The sequence below is a fragment of the Camelus ferus genome, chromosome 5 (assembly GCF_009834535.1).
Source record: "Camelus ferus isolate YT-003-E chromosome 5, BCGSAC_Cfer_1.0, whole genome shotgun sequence".
NCBI lineage: Eukaryota > Metazoa > Chordata > Mammalia > Artiodactyla > Camelidae > Camelus > Camelus ferus.
In genome coordinates this window covers 34,915,195-34,935,193 of record NC_045700.1, presented here as the reverse complement: position 1 = coordinate 34,935,193, position 19,999 = coordinate 34,915,195, and the positions used below count along the sequence as shown (strand labels likewise).

The 19,999-nt window shown below is 40.7% G+C and overlaps 2 protein-coding genes across 11 annotated transcripts in view; one reads left to right on the top strand and one right to left on the bottom strand.

Annotated features, from left to right (window-relative positions):
• CCDC148 (coiled-coil domain containing 148) overlaps positions 1 to 19,999 on the top strand; it is a 308,196-nt gene that overhangs the window by 219,757 nt on the left and 68,440 nt on the right. For 7 of the 8 annotated variants that reach the window (XR_004319878.1, XR_004319876.1, XR_004319877.1 and 4 more), the window contains one exon: positions 2,594 to 2,703. The exons of the other annotated variant lie outside the window; for it this stretch is intronic. Coding sequence is in view for 3 of the 7 variants with exons in the window: in XM_032479509.1 (XP_032335400.1) it covers positions 2,594 to 2,703 (110 nt within the window). In the remaining 4 variants the exon portion in view is untranslated. The remainder of the gene's footprint in view (positions 1 to 2,593; positions 2,704 to 19,999) is intronic. 8 annotated transcript variants of the gene reach the window in all.
• The window catches only part of UPP2 (uridine phosphorylase 2), a 31,663-nt gene continuing 18,775 nt past the window's right edge, over positions 7,112 to 19,999 (bottom strand). For 2 of the 3 annotated variants that reach the window (XM_006176777.3, XM_032479515.1), the window contains 2 exons: positions 17,801 to 17,947; positions 7,112 to 8,360 (listed from right to left, as the gene is read on the bottom strand). In XM_006176777.3, coding sequence (XP_006176839.1) covers positions 8,209 to 8,360; positions 17,801 to 17,947 — 299 coding nt within the window. In that variant the 3' untranslated portion in view covers positions 7,112 to 8,208. Of the gene's footprint in view, positions 8,361 to 8,683; positions 8,811 to 17,800; positions 17,948 to 19,999 lie in introns of all 3 variants that reach the window. The other variant, XR_001364940.2, reaches the window with a different exon arrangement.

Sequence of the window (19,999 nt, the reverse complement as noted above, 5' to 3'; positions counted from 1 at the left end):
CATATAGCATGAACTTTGTTTCTAAAAATTAGTAAATTAGAATTTGGTGTTATAATCACAATACAGACTTCAATGAGGCTTTTTTTTTTCACTGTAGTAAAATATACTCACCACAATTACCATTTTAACCTTTTACAAGTGTACAAATCAGCAGCATTAAGTACATTCACATTATTGTGCAATCATCACCACATTCCATCTCCAGACCTTTTTCACCACCCCAAACTGAAATTCTGTACCCATTAAACAGTAACTCCTTTTGCCTCTTTCCCTCAGCCCCTGGTTACCAGTATTCTACCTTCTTTCTCTTTGAATTTGACTGTTCTTGGTACAATCATTGTCCTTATGTGTCTGCCTTTTTTCACCTAGCATAATGTCCTCAGGGTTCATTCATGTTGTAGCATGTGCCAGCATTTCACAGAGCCTCTATTTTTTAATGTATTGAATTTTATACACATAGCCTTTGGGGGAAGTTAATTTTTTATTAGCCACAAAGCCGTAAGGAGTTTTATCTAAATAGATGCTGAGATCACCACTGACATCACTCACTCATCAGTCTTTTAAACGCCATTCTCTCCTACGGCTATTGCTCTGGCTCCGTCAGCTTTGAACTTTCTTTAGCCATTTTAGCAAAAGAGAGAATTTGGAAACACATCATCTTCTCAGGAGAAGGGAATTTTTATTCTGAAATATGTAAGCTGTTTAACTTATTAGGTGAAAATTTGAAGGCACTGACCTTCAGAAGTAGGGGAGCTGACTAGTCGAACAAGAAAATAATGTCTTTGGCAGCCCCATCTTATCTTTACTCCATCTCTGCCCTCCCCCAAACGTGGGGCTATTTTGAGAGGAGCCAGTCAAGTCTTGCTTTTTGTGCAAGCTTCAGGTGCAGCTTCTTGTCACTGGTAATTATCTCAGCCTCCCTCCTCCTCCTTACACTCATCCCTAACAGACTTCGGATCAATCCTGCTCTATGCGTTTCAGCTCCTTCCCTTTGCCTAGGAATAAGGTCCCATCTCCTCACTCTGACTTATAGGACCCCATGTAATAGAGCCCCAAATTACCTTTCCAATCCAGGCAAGCAGGATTCTTCACTATTCTTATATATGTCCTGTATTTTCCTCCTTTGTCTTATTTCATGCTTTTTTCTTTGATGGCCACACCCTCCTGAGAGTCTTTCTCAAAATTATGGCCCTTTAAAAAAAAGCTCATCCTGAATAGCCACCATTTTTTCAGCTCTACATGATCATTACCCCAGTAACTCCTTAAAACACATTTATTCCCACATCTCTTTTCAAGTCTATCAGATTATCTTTGAATTGTAGTGATCCACAGTTTGTCTTAGTGCTTCCAACTTAGTAGGCTGTAAATTGTTTAAAGGAGGTAACTGTCCTGCTCTCCCTCAACACCTCGCGCTGTGACTTGCACAAAGTAGATCCTCTGTAAATACATCTGTTCTATCATTTGCATGTTTACGTAGACCAGGTCCATGGCATTGCAACATTAAATCAGTCGTGGAACCAGCTCTAGCGCAGGTGAGACCTCTGGAGTCCAAGGGGAAGAAAGGAGAAGATAGGGCCAAGGAGGGTAGGAGACAGACCTGGGTGGTGGACTGGTGTCCACTGTTGGTTATTTACCCAGAGTAAGTGGAACATGGGTAACACTTTGCCGCATCATTGGTTTTTGTTGGTTACAGTGTTGGGAGGAAATGCAAAGGGCCTTAAATGCAGATGAAAAAATAAAGTGATATGAAAGTGAAAAGAAGAATCTAGATTTTTAAAGATCTGTACTTCCTTTTCCAACAGAGGAAGGGGCAAAATCAGATTACTCAGATGATTTCTGTAACTCTGGAATGTCCTCAGTGCTTCACAATGATAACGATTATGCTATTGTAGAGGGTAACAGATTTTCTGAGAAATTTTAGAAATATAGGAAAAAATAGACACAATCTTAAGTTACTACCTTTTGGAGGGTAATTTTTTCTAATCCTGTACAGACTATATGACATTGATTTCTAGACTAGTTGCCTGATGATATTTTAAACTATGTTATACTTTTAAAAATAATGTTGAAATCATATTTAAGGTTTCTGGGGGAAGTGGTTTAATGGTGGGCTTTTGTTCTCAAGTGAAAATTGCTACACTCAGTTTTTAGAAAAACAAATGTTAAGTTGATTCTAGATTGAGTGACACCTGTTTGGGAGGAGTGAAAAAGCACCTCAGAAATTGAGAAAACCCTTGAGGAGTGAATAATGAAGCAGGTTGCAAATTATAAGTATTTTCAGTTATTCATCTTAGAAGACTTGGATGGTAGAGCCACTGGCTATTATTTTAGGATTCTTAAAAGATAGAGAAAGTTCAGGAGGATTGAGAAAGAAAAGTTTACATAGTTTATTTTTCAAAAGGGACAAAGAGAGACCCTAGTCATCAAGGATTCTTGGACTTAAGCGCTAATCCTGAGATGAAGATTGTAGCTTGGATCCTCACAAAAGACTCCTTGTGGTGTAGATATCTAGAGGCACACAGGATCCTGGAGAGAATAGTGTGATTTTATGAAGCTCAGTGTGTCAGACAATTTTAATTTCCTTCCCTGACAGGATGACGGAACATGTAGCTTGGAGGCAAGGAATAGAGGCCATTTATCTGTCTCTTACTCAAGCTTTCAGTCCTCTCATACGTGGGATGCCCAGCAGCCAGCTAGGAAAATGTAAGTCGAACACTGTGTTTCCCAAGCTCCCAGCCCTGGAGAGCTTCAGGAGAATTTTCAATACAAGCATACATTCTTGAATAGAGGGGTTTTTTTTGTTTTTTTTTTTAAGTATTCTACCAGTTAAGAAGAAAAATACTAACTTGTTTTGCAGTAAAAAAAAAAATTGTAATTGAAAGATCTGCTTATAGAATGACTTTAGTTTCTTAGGTTTTTCCAAATGGTTTTGAGTCCCCAGATGTATTTTGGAGGCTGTATTCATGGGTCCCAGCAGGAACCAGGTGGCACAATTAAACTGGGGAACTGAGAGAATTTACTGAAAGGACCATTTACAAAGGGATGGGCAGAATTTAAGGAACAACAAAGGATGGTGTAGCTGGAATAAATGTTACCAGCCCTCATGTGAGGGATCCAGAGGGGAGCAGTAACCACAGCCTAGAGAGGACAGTGGTGTGACTAGGGCCACCCAGAGGAGCGGTGGCCTGTGATAGGGGACACAGGTCTCCTGTCATGACTCAGCGGGTCCATTGATTGTATCAATGGTCTCCCAAATGAATCCCAAATGTTAAGAGCTATGTTTTTAAACGAAGGAAATAAAATTCAAACTCACTTGTTACATTTCTGAAGTTGATAGTTTGTAGTCCTTGTTAAGTACCTATAGGGTGCAAAGCACTAAATAACATTCTATAACTAGGTAAGAATAAGCCAGAAGTTATCGGGTGCATTTTGGACCAGAGACTCAGTTTTACTAAGCAGTTGTTGTGTGTCAATTGTCTGGTGTGTTTGGGGCTGAAACATGGAGCAGAAGAGCTGATCATGGCTGTTCATGAGCCCACATAGCAAATTACACTGACACATGGTTGTCAAACAAGGTTGGTCAAGGGATGATATTTTGACAAAATTAACTTGACAGGCAGTCAGCTATGCATTTGCTTTAATTGATTGATTGATTGTGCCTTTGTTTTGGGAGGGGTTCTTTTATATGTATTATCTACACTATACACACACACACACACACACACACACACACACACACACACGCATATATAATTCATATATATGACATATGTTTTAGTTAGCTGTGGATGTCGTAACAAAATACCAGACTGGGTGGGTTAGACAATAGAAATTTATTTTCTTACAGTTCTGGAAACTAAAAGTCCCAGATCAAGAGTCCAGCTGATTCTGTATCTGTTGAGGGCTCTCTTCCTGGCTTGCAGATGGCCACCTTCTCACTATGTCCTCACATGGCCTTTTCTCAGTACATGTGTACATAGAGAGAAAGAGTGTGAGTTCTCTGGTGTCTCTTCTGATAAGGACACTATTTCTATCAGATCAGGGCCCCATCCTATGACTTCATTTAACCTAATTCCTTATAGGCCCCCATCTCTAAATATAACCACACTGAGGGTTAGCATTTCAACATATGAATTTGGTGGGAGAGGGGAGTGGAATGACACAAAAATTTAATCCATAACAATATATATAAATATAAAAATGAGTTGTATATATTTATATAAATATATAAAAATAAAATATGTATAATGAATTCACTTTTACTATGTGTCAGATACTATGCAAGTTGCTGGGGATCTAAAATTATTAAGGTATTGTTCCTTTTTTGGTGAGAATGCTAAAAATCTACTCTTTAAGGAAATCAAGTATACAATACAATATTATTAGCTATAGTAACCATACTGTATATCAGTTCCTCAAAACTTATTCATCTTATAACTAGAAATTTGTACCCTTTGACCACGTAGAGCAACATCTCCCCATCTCCTGTCCCCAGCCCTTGGTAACCATTTTACTGTTTCTATGTGTTTGGCTCTTTTTGATTCCACATATAATTAATGTTATACAGTATTTGTTTTATCCTGTCTGGCTTATTTTACTTGGCACAATGCCCTCCAGTTTCATCCATATTGTCACAAATGGCAGGATTCCCTTCCTTTTTATGGCTGAAATAATATTCCATTATGTATATAGAACACATTTTCTTTATCCATTCATCCATCAACAGATACTTATGTTGTTTCCATATCTTGGCAATTGATGATGGATGTGTTATTTACTTGATGTAGTAGTCATTTCACAATGTCTGGGTTGTAAAATCATCACACTGTACACTTCAAAAAATATATACAATTTTATTTGTCAATTATACCTCAATTGGAAAAAAAAAAAAAAGGATACTGTTCTTGACATCAAGGAGTGAGAGTCAACTAGAAAATCTTGACCTTTATATAACTGTTCCAGTGGAGATATCATCAAAAGACTTCCAGAAATTTGGCTGGAGGGGTGCCTGCCAGATTCACAGACTGTTCATTCTTTTAAATCATGGCTTTTGACCCAGGCTGAAAATCACTAGGGGAAATTTTTAAAATAGGGCTACCCAGTCCCACTCCCAGAGTTGATCATTTAACTGGTCTGAGATGAGGCCCCAAACAGTGTTTCTGAAGGCCTCCCTGGTGATGCTGACATGCATCAGTCTTGAGAGTGACATAGAGCAAATGCACTGACACACCCCCTCGCCCGCCCCACCTCCCGCACTCACACTGCACTACACCGTGGCCTCGTAGAACCAGGACTAGTTGTTCTTCTTCTGGTCATTAGTTCACATTTTATCTTGGAGATGCTGTAAATGTTTTCTCTTTATGAAGCAACTGCTAGGCAGCCTGGAGCCAATTTAGGGCCTGTTGTCTCCCAGTGCGTGGGCTGTAGGGGATGCATAATGGTGTTAGCTTCAGACTTTGTGCCAACGACACCCCTTCCCTTCCTTTTTCCTTTTTCTTTCCCACTTAGGTCTAATTTATACTATCGTGATGTGCTTTTATTTATCCTTGTAAGCTGCCTCTGATTCTTTGGGGGAAGAAGGAGGGATATGGATTTATAATGAATGAATGTACAAAGGAAAAAATATTAAAAATGCACATAAACACTGGTACATAGAAATAATCGGATGAGTTTTTGCAAGCCTATTTATTTCTTGAATGGAGTTCTAGGAGAGCAAGGCTGAATGAGTGGGGATGGTGGGGTGAGAGGTGAGGTGAAGAGCTGGTTCCCTGATGTGCAGCAAGCAGAGGTGAGTAGTGGCTGAATGCCTGCAGTGGGCAACTCTCCATGGCAGTCGAAGGGGAGAAAGGAGACACGAGGCTCCAAAGACCAGCTGGGCAGCCATTACCCAAGTTCATGAAAAAGGATGAGTGTTCTCAATGCAGCATATACATGAGGACACATTGATATCTTCCTAGTGCAACTCTAGTTCTAAAGGAACTAAGTATGATGCACTGAGGGGGGATTGAACTTGGAGACCTTCCTGAAGGAAGTGAATCTGGATTTGGGTTTTGACAGAGGGGAAAGCCCCATGCTCTAGGAGGAAACAAGAAGTTCTAGACATCACTGCAACGCTATACTGATGGTACAGGGGACTTTCCACCCGACAAAATGAGATGTGGGAGGGACGGCCAAGGAGAGCTGAGCTGACAAAGGACTGAATAAAGAAAGGATGAGTCTTGCAAAGACTAGAGGCATTTTAGTGAGAGTTTATAGGGGAAACATATGAAAGGATTCATTCTTCCTTCATTTATCAAACACTTATTGAGCACCTAGAATGAGGCAGACACTGTTTGGGTGCTTGGGGTTCAGCAATAAATAAAATAAATGCAGTCTTTGTCCTCATGAACCTGATAGTCTAAGCACATTAATTAAAATAAAGACCCAAGCCATGCCATAATTGCAAGCTGTGATGAGTACTTTTAAGAGGCTGTAGAGGGCGCTGTGGAAGGCTGTGGCAGAGGCTGGGAGGACTCTGGTTTGAGGACCAGGAAGGCTTTCCATTTGTGGACAGGTTGGAGAAATCAGTTAACAGGACTTGGCAACTGGATGTGGGAATGAAGGAGACAGAATCATCAAAGAGGTTTCCCAGTTTCTGGCTTGTGCGGCTGATACCATTTACTGAGACAGGAAATACTCATGCAGAAAACATGCATACACAAGTGCATATGCCCCACCCCCCACAGCCTTAGACAGGAGCTGAGAGGAGGATTAACTGTGATTATTTAGTTGTTCTCTCAATCATAATCTCCTCTTCTCTCAATAAAGAAGATTTTCCAGGAGTAGATAGATGAAAGTTCAAATTGAAGGCTTATGAAGAACACTCTGAAGTACTTTCCACTTGGTCTAAAAAAATATGAAACAGTGAAAACCCCACTAATGACTGCAGTGTTACTCTACCTTACTTTGAGTTCTGATTCTGGTATTTGACGGTCAATTATTGGGATATCTTTAAAAATTGCACATCAAGCACACCCATTGCCATAAAAAGTCCCAAAACTGACTTACCTCTTAGGGGATTGTTTATTGTCATTGATTACAAGGAGGCAAAAAAAAAAAAAAAAAACCTCTATCATGGTTAGAATTAAACTTTATTTGAGCCACAACAAAAAAAATATTTGTACACAACATTACATACCATTCAAGATTGGTAAGCCATCCTCCACTCATCCCCCATCCATGCTTCCCAACTCCTAAGTGTATCAGCTTTCAAAAAACCTCCTCCAGGTGGCATCCACTCATATAGAGCGTAGGGTACCCCCTAAGTCACACCATGCCTCCCAGAGGGTTGACCTGAACAAGGGTACAGGCAAGGTGCAGACAAGATCCAAATTCACCCAAAGGACGACTTGAACTTCTTGAACTCAAGTCTAAATTCAGTTGATATTAACTCCTCAGCCTATGAGGTTAATGTTAAAATGAAATTTTAAAATTCAGCTTCTTCAAACACATTTCCATAAAAAAAAAAAAGGTTGCTAGAAGGTGATTTAATCATTTGTGATTTCTGGAGAAAAACGAAAATCTTTCTTTGCATTTCCAAAGGTTTTCATTTGAAAAATCAATGTGTGATATAGAGTTTTTATATTTTGTGATAAAAATCACAAACATGGGCAAACCTAAGCTGCTAATCCTGTTCGATGGTGCACTGAAATCTTGCAAGGGGAAAAAAAAGTATGGTCATATTTCCCCAAGGGTAGCTTTTTCATGTAGACCTATATTACACTGACACTTTTTTCTGTAAATATTTTGAATGTGCATGATCAATTTCTGTCACTTATCCAGCACCTAGAAGTGCCTGACAACATTCTAACATGAATTTCTGGACTGGTTTCAGAAACAGAGTGATGGGTAACTATCTACAAGTGGCTGATCTATTTTGATGTGAGCTTAATTAATGCTGCATATGAAACTCCAAATGTCACAATACAGGAGTTTTACAATTTTAATTATTAGACTGACTTAGTTAACTTGTTCTAAAATGAAATTTGAATCTGAGTTATTAAATTCTTTTACAAGAAAATCCATTTTTTAAGAGAAAGAGTTTTATTAAATCATTCAATTATGATTTTAGCATGTGGATGAGAACTATATTAAAATGCCACAAATTATATAAGACTTCAACATTACGACTGGAACTATAGACTTGTAGGGAAGGACTGGGTTGCCCAGCTATGATGTCTGGTCACGAAGCCCGAGCCGCTGTTTGATGAATTTGGAGATGAGGCGCTGAGGCCGTTTCTGGTACTCCACCAGAACATCATGGGGAAAGTTGATTTGGTCACATTCAAGTCTGTCAAGAAGTGTCACGCAGACCACAGCAGCTAGAAGAGTAAATAACACCATTATTGAACAAATGAGTCTATCTCATGTATGGAAGCATTAGCTGAACACCCCCATGTCCCTAATACACATAATTTGTATTGTTTTCCCTGTCATGTAGATGCGACCCACTGAACCCCTTAGCCTTCCATATGAGTTATAATTCATATTTCTGTGGACTCTCACCAGACACTTTATCTAACTGAAATAATTTTCAAAACTCTCCCTTCTCCTTTTCCTTACAATTGGCTAGGTCAAGTCTCGGGAAAGCTTTGTATTCAAGGTAACAATAAAGAGAGATCTTCACCACCCAAAATGCACAAACCTCCAGCTTTCTATTCCATTTCCAATTCTTAGAGAAGGCTTTTCTCACTTGGGGATATAACTGGAGAGCTAGGCATTTTTCCTCAGATGACATTTTACTCCTTTGATGCAACGTTTGAGTTTGCCTGCTGGAGAGTGAAGTAAATAGAGAAGAGATATGAACTCTAATCCCAAGAAATAACAATAAAGGAGAGTACTGATCCTTATGAAATTTGAGGAAAAACCAAAGTGAAATGCTAAAACTTATAAGAATCAACTCCAGGAAGGAGCAAATTTATTAGCATTTAGTTTCTAAAGAATGAGAATAAAACCTCATGATAGTTAGAAAACGAGGGGAAAAGAACAAACATCTTTCTCTTAAAAAAAATGAAACTCTCATTTTTGAGAAAGCATCATAAAGGCAGCATCTCTGGATTGTTCCAACAGATCTAGAGAGAAACACTGAGTCCCCTACAAATGCTTTCTTGTCAGTTTCTCATGCAATCTTTGATTTCTACGAATGTGGCTACACATACTGAAATCAGTGTCAACCACTTTGAATGGATAGCAGTATAATAATATATATCTTCATCTGCACCATTTTAAAAAGGATTCAGTGTATCTGGGATTAGATATGGCTACATATACAAGCTTTGAGGTCATGAAGATAAAGTTGGGTATGAGTATAATATTTGTTTCTTTGACTTCTCCACAATTTTAGTCTTCTTTATAAGCTCTAGATTTGAGAAGGTGAGATGGACTGTAATTATAATCGATGCTATCTCTTTTGTTTGGTTTAGCTCTTGCCATGTGCTGGGTACTTAAGATACCATTTAGACCTTGTAGCTGTTCCATGAGCTGGCTATTATTTTTATCCCTTTTTGACAGATGATGAAATGAGAGACTAGGGAGGTCAAACAAATGGCCCAGGAGGACATAGCTAGTAAACAGCCAATCAATTCCTCGCTTCCTAAACTGCTGAGAAGAGTTGTGTACCTCCCATCCCTCCTCCTCCCCAGAGCTGGAATGTGGTGAACCATTAGGGAGACCTCCCCTGACCTAGCAGTCAGATGGACCCTCCTGTCCAGTGAAGTGAAAAGCAATGAAAATATCCAACCTGAGCTAAGTCAAATATTCCACAGCCTAGGACCCTGTTTATTCAAAACCCATTCGGTCGTAAAGCAACTTGGCTGAACAGGTAAACAGGCAAAGGGAAGGGCCAGAAACTTCCCCAGCTTTTTCAAGTTAATAATCAGCAAGTCTGCGAAGGCCGACATGGGCTGGTGGTAGCAGGGAAAAGATGAAAGTCCTTCTCTAATCCTCCACTTGGCAGAAGGATGAAAAGAAATTCATGCTCGGTACATGTCACGGAGAGGGAGCTGACTTAACTAAGCGTCTTCTCTGGTGTTTTTAAGAGTAACACCAAAGAGTGACAGGAACAGGGCATGGCAATCTCAGTGGTGTTTTCTTGATGCTGGAGGACCCATTAACAAGCAGCATATAATAATCTTGTCGCCTAAAATGACTATTTCCACAAGCAATTAAAAGGGACTAATTACCCAAAACAATTTGTCAAAACTAAGCCTGACAGCTTTACCACCATAATCCTCAAATTGGGCAGGGAGGGTTGCTCCTGCGAAGGGACATTTAGTGACCTAGCTGTCACCAAGGCAGTTGCCAGCTCACTGACCACAGGCTGCAATGTGATGGGAACAGACCAGTATGAACATGGACCTCAGTGCACCCTCAGCCGCACCAGGAACTCCCAGGGTTCTCAACTCTTTGGGATCTTTTTTTTTTTCGGTCCCTTTGCAAATCTGATGAAAGTTGCAACTGGAACCTCTTTTCACACAAAATAATTTTATATTATTTCAAGGGGTTTGGGGCCCCTGAAGCCCACCTTGATTAAAATATGTGAAAACCAGCAAAGCAAGAAGTCATTTTTTAAAAACTTGTCTTTATGAAATTAATAAATGAATTCCTTACCACTGATGTCTGATTTCCCAAATACCCTGACTGATATTCTTGGTGAAAGAATGACTGTGCATACTACTGAAGAAGTATCAATGCAACACTGCATTTGATCCCAGCACTAGCCATCCTGGTATGTGGTTAGCCCTTAGGGTTTGCTTGCTAAAGTGGCGTGCCTATCTGCTCACAACTTTTAAAATAGAAAACTCTGCATTTTGTTGTTGTTGTTGCTGTTGTTCCTCTGAACAGAGACCCTGAACCTTGTGCATCCGTGACAGGCTGTGGAGAAGCAGCAGCAGAGTATGGGCCTCAAGTCAGACATCACTGGGCTCAAATTCCAGTTCAGCTACTTCTTATTAAGTGTGAGAACCTGGGAAAGTTATTTAACCTCTCTGAGCCTCAGTATCACTGATGAGCTACCATGAGGGTGAAGAGCTACAATTGGTTGCCTTTTGCCTTCGGGTAATAATATTTCAAAACCCCAATTTTCCCCCATTTTTGAGTTAAGAAATGTTCTAGCTCCAGAATGAATATAATCTTTAGACCTTGTTCTAATATCTTTTTCACTTTATCGGTGATCACCCTGCAGTTCCCGGAGCCCAGCAGCCTCCATTGCTGGGACCAGCAGGAGAATATAAAATGGAATTAAAGCCAGGATTCTGCTCCCTTTCATTGAACTGTAATAAAGTAATTTTATGAAGACTGAATATATCCCCAAAGTTCCCAGTATCTGTCAAAGGAAATAACACTGAATTCTTCCTTTACACAAAGAAAAACCATATGAGTGCTGCCAACAACTAAAGACAAAGAAGATTTAAGTGAACCTAATCTTGGATAAATATTAGGTTTTATGTATTGCCATGCAAGCAAGTGGGCATCAAAACACAGCTAGACTGAAACAAAAGGAAGCCGGCACTGTCTTTTAAAGATGGATAAAAACTGAACAAACTTATCACGAGTTCACAGTGCAAAAGGATTATCATCTTTAATCAGAATGTTAGGGATTTAATTAAAGTAGATTTTGCTTAAGAGAGGGACGTATGTATGCATATTATAAAACCATAGATGAATGCATTTACACAGCATTGTACACTGGGTTTATATTGTTCTGAAGGTTCAGCCTTTGTGAAGGCCACTACTTCCCTCACCTGAATCTTTGTTAAAGCAACAGTGGATTCCCACTATTCTCTTTCAGGATAATGAGCTCAGGATAACAACAGTGAGTGGTTGTCCGTGGCCCCATTTCACGCAGTCTGTCCACCTATCAAATATCAGGAGCTCCACAGGCTGCAGATTTAGCAGAAGTATAGTATGAACCTTATAGCAAAGGGAGGCTTAACCTTACAGCTTTGCTTCCTATTGGGACAATTACTAGGCACTCCAAAGTCCTTTAGACCATTCCCAGCCATAAATGTAGCTGGGGAATGAAGGAACCAGTTGAACTTGTTATAGCTATCTTCCATGGTCATAAGGGTGGCGTGGTCATTCTGCTCACTCATCTGTTCATTCATTTAGCAAATATTTATTGAATGTCATATGGCAGATATTATTCTAAGTGCTAGAGATATAGCAAGAAAATGATTTTTTTAAAAAGGTCCCTGTTCTCACGCTACTTATATTATAATGAAAAGAGATGCTGAATACATACTTTCATGCATTAATATATGTAAAATAATATATGAGTTAAGATACAAAGAAACGAAGTTTGGTCTGGTATAGTGGTAAATATGATGCAGAGCAATGAAGTAGAATGAGTGAGTGAGTCAGTGAGTGAATGAATGTGCGTGAGTTTAGTTTAGGTTGGCAGGCAAAACTTCTCTGATGAAGCGAGATCATATATGAATCACAAAGACAAGAAGTGGTAGTCCATGTGGACCCCAAACCTCCTTGCCCAGGTGAGTGTAGAAAGATCTGTTTCTGCACCAGTTCAAACTCAGTGAGTGACTCCTCTGAGTCAGGACACTGAGTCGCTAGAAGACCCTTGTTTAATAAATAAAACATTGTTCTTTATAAGCTGAAACCATCAGCCATCATCACCTTAGTATGAGGACAGGTGGGTTATCTAGTCATCTGGTAGTACCAAAGGGACATAAAAAGCCATTAGAGAAGGCTGTCTGGAGAGGCTGGGTGGAGGGTCATACTGACCATGGAAGTAGGATAGAGGGGGAGGGGCAACAGGCTTGGGATCCTGGAGCTTTTGGTGTCAGGCAAAACATATTTTCAAGTGTTGCTTACTATTGATATATGACCTCCCTAATGTCCTCTATGTTAAGACAGCTGCTTGTGAAGCCTCTCTCAGCCTTCCCCCAAGCAAGCTTTTCTAGCTCATACAAAGCTTTTCCAAGCTTCACTGCTGTCAGGGAAGGATGTGATGAAGTGGGGATGAAAGATGGGAACATGGTAGCATCATATGCATGGGATTTTTGTCTGTGTCCTTGGTGGTTGATCTTCCTGTACCAGAAATTGACCTTTGAAAACAGTGGTGTCTGAAGGACATAAAGAGTCCCTTTCCTCACCAAGGAATTCAGACAGAAATACTCCCAAGAACTAGAGTTACAGACACAACCTTTAGCATAAGTGTTGGCAGCCTGGAGGGGATCTGTTCAACACAAAGGCTGCAACAGTGGCCTGGAAAAGAGTTACTGGCAGACTGAGATCAACTCCCAGCAGCTTCAGCAACAGGAGAAAAGGAAAATGCAGCAGGAAGCAAGAAGTACAGCAGGCTAGAGAGGAGAGAGTCCAGGAGGGTACCCACAGGTGGCAGAGAGAGCAAGGGCACAAGGGTTTGCAGCAAGGACAAAAAAAAAAAAAAAATCCCTCCTAACAAGATAACTTCTGTGAGGGTTTGACAACATCCTCAAAGGGAGAAATACTCAGGTCCAGGGTTCACAAGCCTAGAGAACCCTTTCTGGCTGCCTCTTAAGAAAGAACTGATGGTCATCCCCAGACATACATCAGGGCAGCAGTTCGTGACTTGGTGTTTTATGTTTGACTAAACTGGTTACCAAATTCTACTCCGTTTGCATATCACGGGGAGCCATGAATCAGGTGACCACTGGATGTTTCCATAAGAAAGAAATGTAAGGAGACATTTCCTGGAGCAGAAATATCTGAATCCAGGTGTTCCTGCAGATCATGTGCAGGGTGGGCTGCCGCTCAGGCAAGGTCAAGCTGCCCCTAGCTGAGGCTCCAGCTTTCATTAGCTTGTGACAAGAAAAGCAGATGCTATCATTCCCCTGAAAGGGGGTGTTAATGATGACCTTCTAAAGATGACAAGGATGTATTTGCATCCTTCACCCATACATTACGAGTGTTTACATGTCCATGCATTCCGAGAGATGGGAGTAGTTAAGAATAGTGGTTCTGCAATGAATCTCTTCTTATGGCCGAGAACTTCTTTCTAAAATGTGCTTTTAGCAATGTTACCGCGTTCATTTTGTCTCTAGTTTTGTATGTTAAAATTGATTGACAATAAAGACAAACATTGGAATTAAAATTGCACTTGCAATCAAATAAGCACTATCGTGCTGTAATTCTTTACTTCTTTGAAGGTTCCTTCTTTGGTGCCAGGACACTGACTCTGCAGGCATAGTGCACTTGCACTGGCCACTCCTTAGTTTCTGCTAGGTCCCCCCTGCCACCCCCAGCTTTTTCGCCTGTTTCTACCTCATTCGCTTTGTCATCGGATTCGTGGCTTGGCTTTAAATGCCATCTATATGCTGTCAATTGATGATTTTACTTCCCCAGTCCAAACTTGTCACCTAAACTCCAGGTTCAGAAATCCATCTGCTCACTTGGCCTCCATCTGATGTCTGCTACTCCCAAATCCTCACCCACTTTTCTCTATTCCAATCCCGATAACTCCATCCTTTCAGCTGTTCAGGCCAAAAACCTGGGAGTCGTTCTTCACTCTTGCCTTTCTCTCCAAATTCACATCAAACTGTCAACAAATCTTGTTGGATTTGCCTTCAGAAGGTATCTAGATTGTGACTACTGCTTGCTTCCTCCGCTGTTGTTGCACTGGTCTATCCTCTCTCCCTAGACTGCTGCACCAGCCCTCTTCCTTCTCTCCCTGCTCCTGCCCTTGACCCCAGTAGGCTCTCTTCCCAGAGCAGCAGCCAGTGTTCTCCTGTTCAAACACAAGCCAGATCTCCTTACTTCTCTATCCAATAGCTTCTCATTTTGCTCTGATTGAAAGTCACAGTTCTCAGAGTGACCACATCATCTGCACTTCCTCCCTCTGCTCCCCTCTCCACTGCTGTCACTCCCCTCCAGCCACCCTGGTCTCCTTGTTTCTCCAGCACACTCCATATGCTCCTTCCTGGTGGCCTTAGATTTGCATTCCCCAGACTGCTTTTGCTCGAATACCCACACGGCATTTTCCTAAATGGCACCCTCTCTGTGCATCCTTCCCAGACCAGGCTGTTTTAATTTATGGTTTTCCTCCCTATCTTGGGTGTCCCTGTGCCCTTTCCCTGCCTTATTTTTCTTTAATTGAAGTACAGTCAGTTTACAATGTGTCAATTTCTGGTGTCCAGCATAATGTTTCAGTCATACATACACATACATATACTTGTTTCCATGCTCCTTTTCCTTATTGGTTACTACAAGATATTGTACATAGTCCCCTGGGCTATACAGAAGCAACTTGTTGTTTATCTGTTCCTGCCTTATTTTTCACCACTGCACTCCTCAGCATCTAAGTACCATAGTACCATGATATTATAGATTACTCTTTGCAGTTTTCTGTCTCTTCTCTAGGCTCCATAAGGGTGGAGACTCTGTGACATTTACTGCTGTATCCCTAGTGCCTGGGCACTCAGGCCACTACCTGATGCACAGAAAAAAATCCTTTCCTTAGGAAGATAATGATTGAGACAAATCTTATCAACCAAAGATCTGATTTGAAAACCTGGCTTCTTAGTATTGTACCAGGCACTCAGTAGGCATTCTATAAAACATGTTTGAAGAGATGATATATTTTATGAACTTTTTCCTGAAAAAAGATAACTGCTATGTGAAATGCAAAACTATGAATTCTGGGAACAGTTGCTCCAACATTTTCTGGGACATCATTATTGATATTTGGAGACTGCTTCCCACTCAAAAACATTATATTAGATGGTGCTGTCTTGCTTTAGATTGAAGCTTTCATAGTCAATAATGAATAATTAATTTTGCAGCTTTATAATCTTACATCAATAAATAATAATTAATTTTGCAGCTTTATACTCTTACATCAATAAAACTTACAGTTTTTTTTAGTTCTAGAGGATGACTATGAAAATAATTTAAAATCACAGAGAATAGTTATACCAATAAGCCCTTGTGAAAATTATGTTTTACTTCAATAGGTTTTCTCAGTTCTGGCTAAAAGGTTAGTGGTTCTACTGTAATAGTTTCACTGAAAATAAAAATACATATCACACTCATATCTGGTTTATTAATACCATTCTCCACCCAAAGGAACCAGAGCTTCTTGGAGAAATGGCTGGTCCCAGATCTGAGGCAAAGTGTAAAGGATGCCTGAGAATCCTGTTGTGCCTAAAAGCAAGACAATTCTCAAGAGCTAAGAGGATTATGTCAAAAGGATAAAAGAGTGTGCTAGAAAGGGGTCTTCCTGGCCAAATTTGGGATAACTTAAGTATCAAGAAGAATAATAACAGAAACCGTGTATAACACACTGCTTTGAACAATATCCACAAAACAATAATGACTCCCTGACACCAAAAAGAAAAAGAGAGAGAGAGAAAGAGAAAGAGAGAGAGGCTCCCCTTAAAGAAGAATTGCAGCTAATAAATGATGGAACTAGAAAATCATCATTTTGCAGCCCATGCTAAAATCCCTAGGAAAAGACAGTAGGGTTACAGGATATTCACTCACACGATGCCAAGTTATCATCCCAGAGTTTACTGGTTACTTACAAAGAGAAAACTTTAACATTTCAATGGAGAGAGACAGCAGTGACCACTTGAACCAAGTGATCCAATTCAAAATTACTAGTAGTGGGATATCGTCACATTACCTCTCCCTGATTGGGGCAATGGAAAGTTTACATTGCTGTAAAGTGTTTTTGCCACATAGCTGAGTCTGGTCAAGCCGTCAGACTTCACCTCCACTTCATAGGAAATACGCGGTGTGGATGCACAAGGGAAACCCTGTGATGATGCGTACAGACAAATCTAGAACATGGGATGTTCTACAAGATCACAGTCCAGACTCTTCAAAACATCCATTGTCCCCAGAAAAAAAGAAAATTAGGGAGACTGTTCTAGATGTAAAAGTCCAAAGATATAACCAAGCAATATGATGTGTGAAGTTAATTCAATATTGCATGAGAAAAAAATCTTTAAAGATATTTTTAGGAAAATTCGAAAATTTAAATATGGAATGGATGTTGAGTGATGTTATGAAACCAATGTTACTTTCCTTAGCTTTCTCTTTCGGTTTCATAATGGTATTGCAGTCATTAGGAGAATGTCTTTATTCTTAGGAAATGATGCTGAAGTACAAGAGTTAAGTGGTGTGACATTTGCATTTCATTCACAATGATTCAGGGGAAAAAAGCAAACAGGTGTGTGTGTGCACATATTTATGCATACACATAATACATACACATACATATGCGTGTATATATGTATTTAGAGAGTATGCATAGATATGGCAAAATATTAACATTTGTTGAATCTTGGTAAAGGGTTCCATAAGTATTTATTATACTATTCTTTCAATTTTTCTGTATTATTGATTTTTTTTTCAAAATAAAAAGTTGGAAACAGCAAAAATGCATGTAAACTAACTTTAAAAAAACACTCCACTAATGTTTTGTCCTTTGCTGGACTACTGTAGGAATATTTTGTGTCAATAAATTCAATTGTGCTAGAAAACAGCAGCCACTAGCAGGGTGAAGAAAGCAGAACTTGCTATCAGGTCTTGGCTACATAGCCCACTAGCCAGTGACCTTGGGCAACTCACTTTTGACCCCTGAGGCTTGGTTTCCTCGTTTGCATAATGGGAATAATGTTCCGTATGCTCACAAGATATTATGAGATAATCATGCACTCAACCCCAAGTAATATACAGCTGGATTCCTTTTTCTTCTCCTGCAGAGTGAAAATAACTTCATGAGAGAGGGGAATTTGACCTTAGACATTCATGAACATCTTACCTTTTAGACCACAAAGTCTACACATGGCCGCAAACACTGTAGATTCCATTTCGATATTCCTGACGCCGGCATTGTATGCTCTCTTCAAGTAATCTAACCCCTTTTCTCTGGAAAAGGAGCACAGTGCTCCATCTAGTCGACCTTGGCCTGAAAAAAGAATGGAAACTGTTTAGCGACGTGATGTCCTACCATGGTGGCAGTGGTATCACCAAGGGGCTTGCTGTCAGCCCAAGTGCTCTGTGGCTGACTCTAACTGGTGGGCCTGCACCTCAATAGCATAAACCCAGCCAACTGAATCGTCCTATCAGATGACCTGGAGCAAGGCTGTTCTCACATTAAGAGGAGTCTCTATGGCACTGAGCACCCCAGCTCTGGGGCACGTGACCACTGAGTGGCCACAGCAGCCAACACTATGCCCAGGGACAGCATGATCCAGAGAGACACTGTGACATCTGCCCTTTGAGGAAAATCTCAGGTTTCTCCTATGGGTGGATGGCCCAGGGACAGATGCTAGGGAAGGAGAAAAAGGCTTGAAGCCCTAGTGACGATCATGAGCTATTTGGGGATGGGGATGGTGGTTGGATGTTGCAATCCCACCTGCCCATCAGGACCGATGGTAGGCAAATGCAGACAGTTGATTCACCCACCTTCTTCTCTGCCACACACCTTTTAGGCTGCATGCCACCCTTTTGTGGTCACTTTTCCCCTTCCAGGCTGTTCTCAGTGTTCACTTATCACTTAATTCCACCCATACCAATTAGTTGGGCCAGAAGGAGGTGGAGAAAAGATGCTGATGCTGTCACTCCTCCTCCACCCAACATGTGCTGGGAACAGACTTCACCATGCCCCACTCCCAAGGGCAGCCGACTTGAAGCTGGGAGGCCAGTAAACTCTGTCACCACCCATTATCTTAACAGTCCCCTTTGCCTCCCTTTCCTCTCTCTTTCATGCAACTTCCATCCTCCCTGTCTGCTTCTCCTGGGTCCTCCTTAGAACTGCCGGCTAACACCACTAATGCAGTGTTATTTAAGCCGCTTCAAATCAGATGTCCCAGAAGCCAAGCAGGTAATGTCCCTGAAGTCCGCCTGGTTGGCAGGGAGCAGCCTCGCCTCCTCTTCAGTGAATATAGCCCCAGATGTAGGCCGAGGCTTGCCAGGGCCACCATGCATAAATTACCTTAATTTTTTTTATGTTATGTAATTTCAATAAGCCCAAAGTATGGATTTTCACATGAAATCTCCAGAAATGATAAATGTTGGCAAAATAAATTCATGTATTTAAAAATACTGTGCAGCCCACAGAAAACATTGACTCCAACAGGCCACCATTTGCATTTGCCATAGCTTAAAGCCATTGGTAACCCTCCTGACAGAGGGGCCAGTGGCCTGTGACAGGGTCTCAACACGACCAGACCCAAAGTGCCTCCCACTTTACAACATGTATGTGGGGACAACACCTCATCTAACCTGAAGGAACATTCATCAGTAATACAATCTATCTCCACACGTAACTGTTTAGGATTCAATGTAATACCTTAAGTTTGATCCAAAGGGAAAAGAAAAGAAAAATAATTTTAAGTGTAATAATATGTAGCTTGATGAACACGCTCAAACACAACTACACAAAGTTTCTAGTATGCCCTCCAAGGATAGGCACCAAGACTGGTTAGCGTCTTTCTTGTGAAACGAGCAGGGTCTATCCAGGAGGGTTTTTCCTGCTGGCCCCTCACCCCCTGTAGCAAGAGCTGTTACTTGGCAGTTACCTTCAGTTTGTTCCTAAACTTGATTTGGGGAGCCTTTACTCATAAAGATAAAGGAGAGATAAAAGAACTGCTCTGAGTCTACCCCATCCCTTTGGGATTTCCTCCCCTTAAGATTTCTCCCTGTTTCCTGGCTCCCACTCTTTCCTGAGTACAGATCCCTGCCTAGGTACAGATGAATGTACCTCAAAGTGGCAGAAACACAGAATCAACACAGCCCCCTTCTCCTAGAGTCACCAATTTAAATTAAAGGCATAAACAGAGATAAGATTTTGCTAACATCACTAATTGCATTCGAGTATCCAATTTGTTCTTGGAGGATTAAACCCACTCTCGAAATAAATTTATTATGTATGTGTCGCTGCGTCTTATTACGTCCTAACATTCCTGTGCTTTCGGAAGTTGAAAAGGCTGTTTCAGTTCCTTTTTTTAATCCCCGA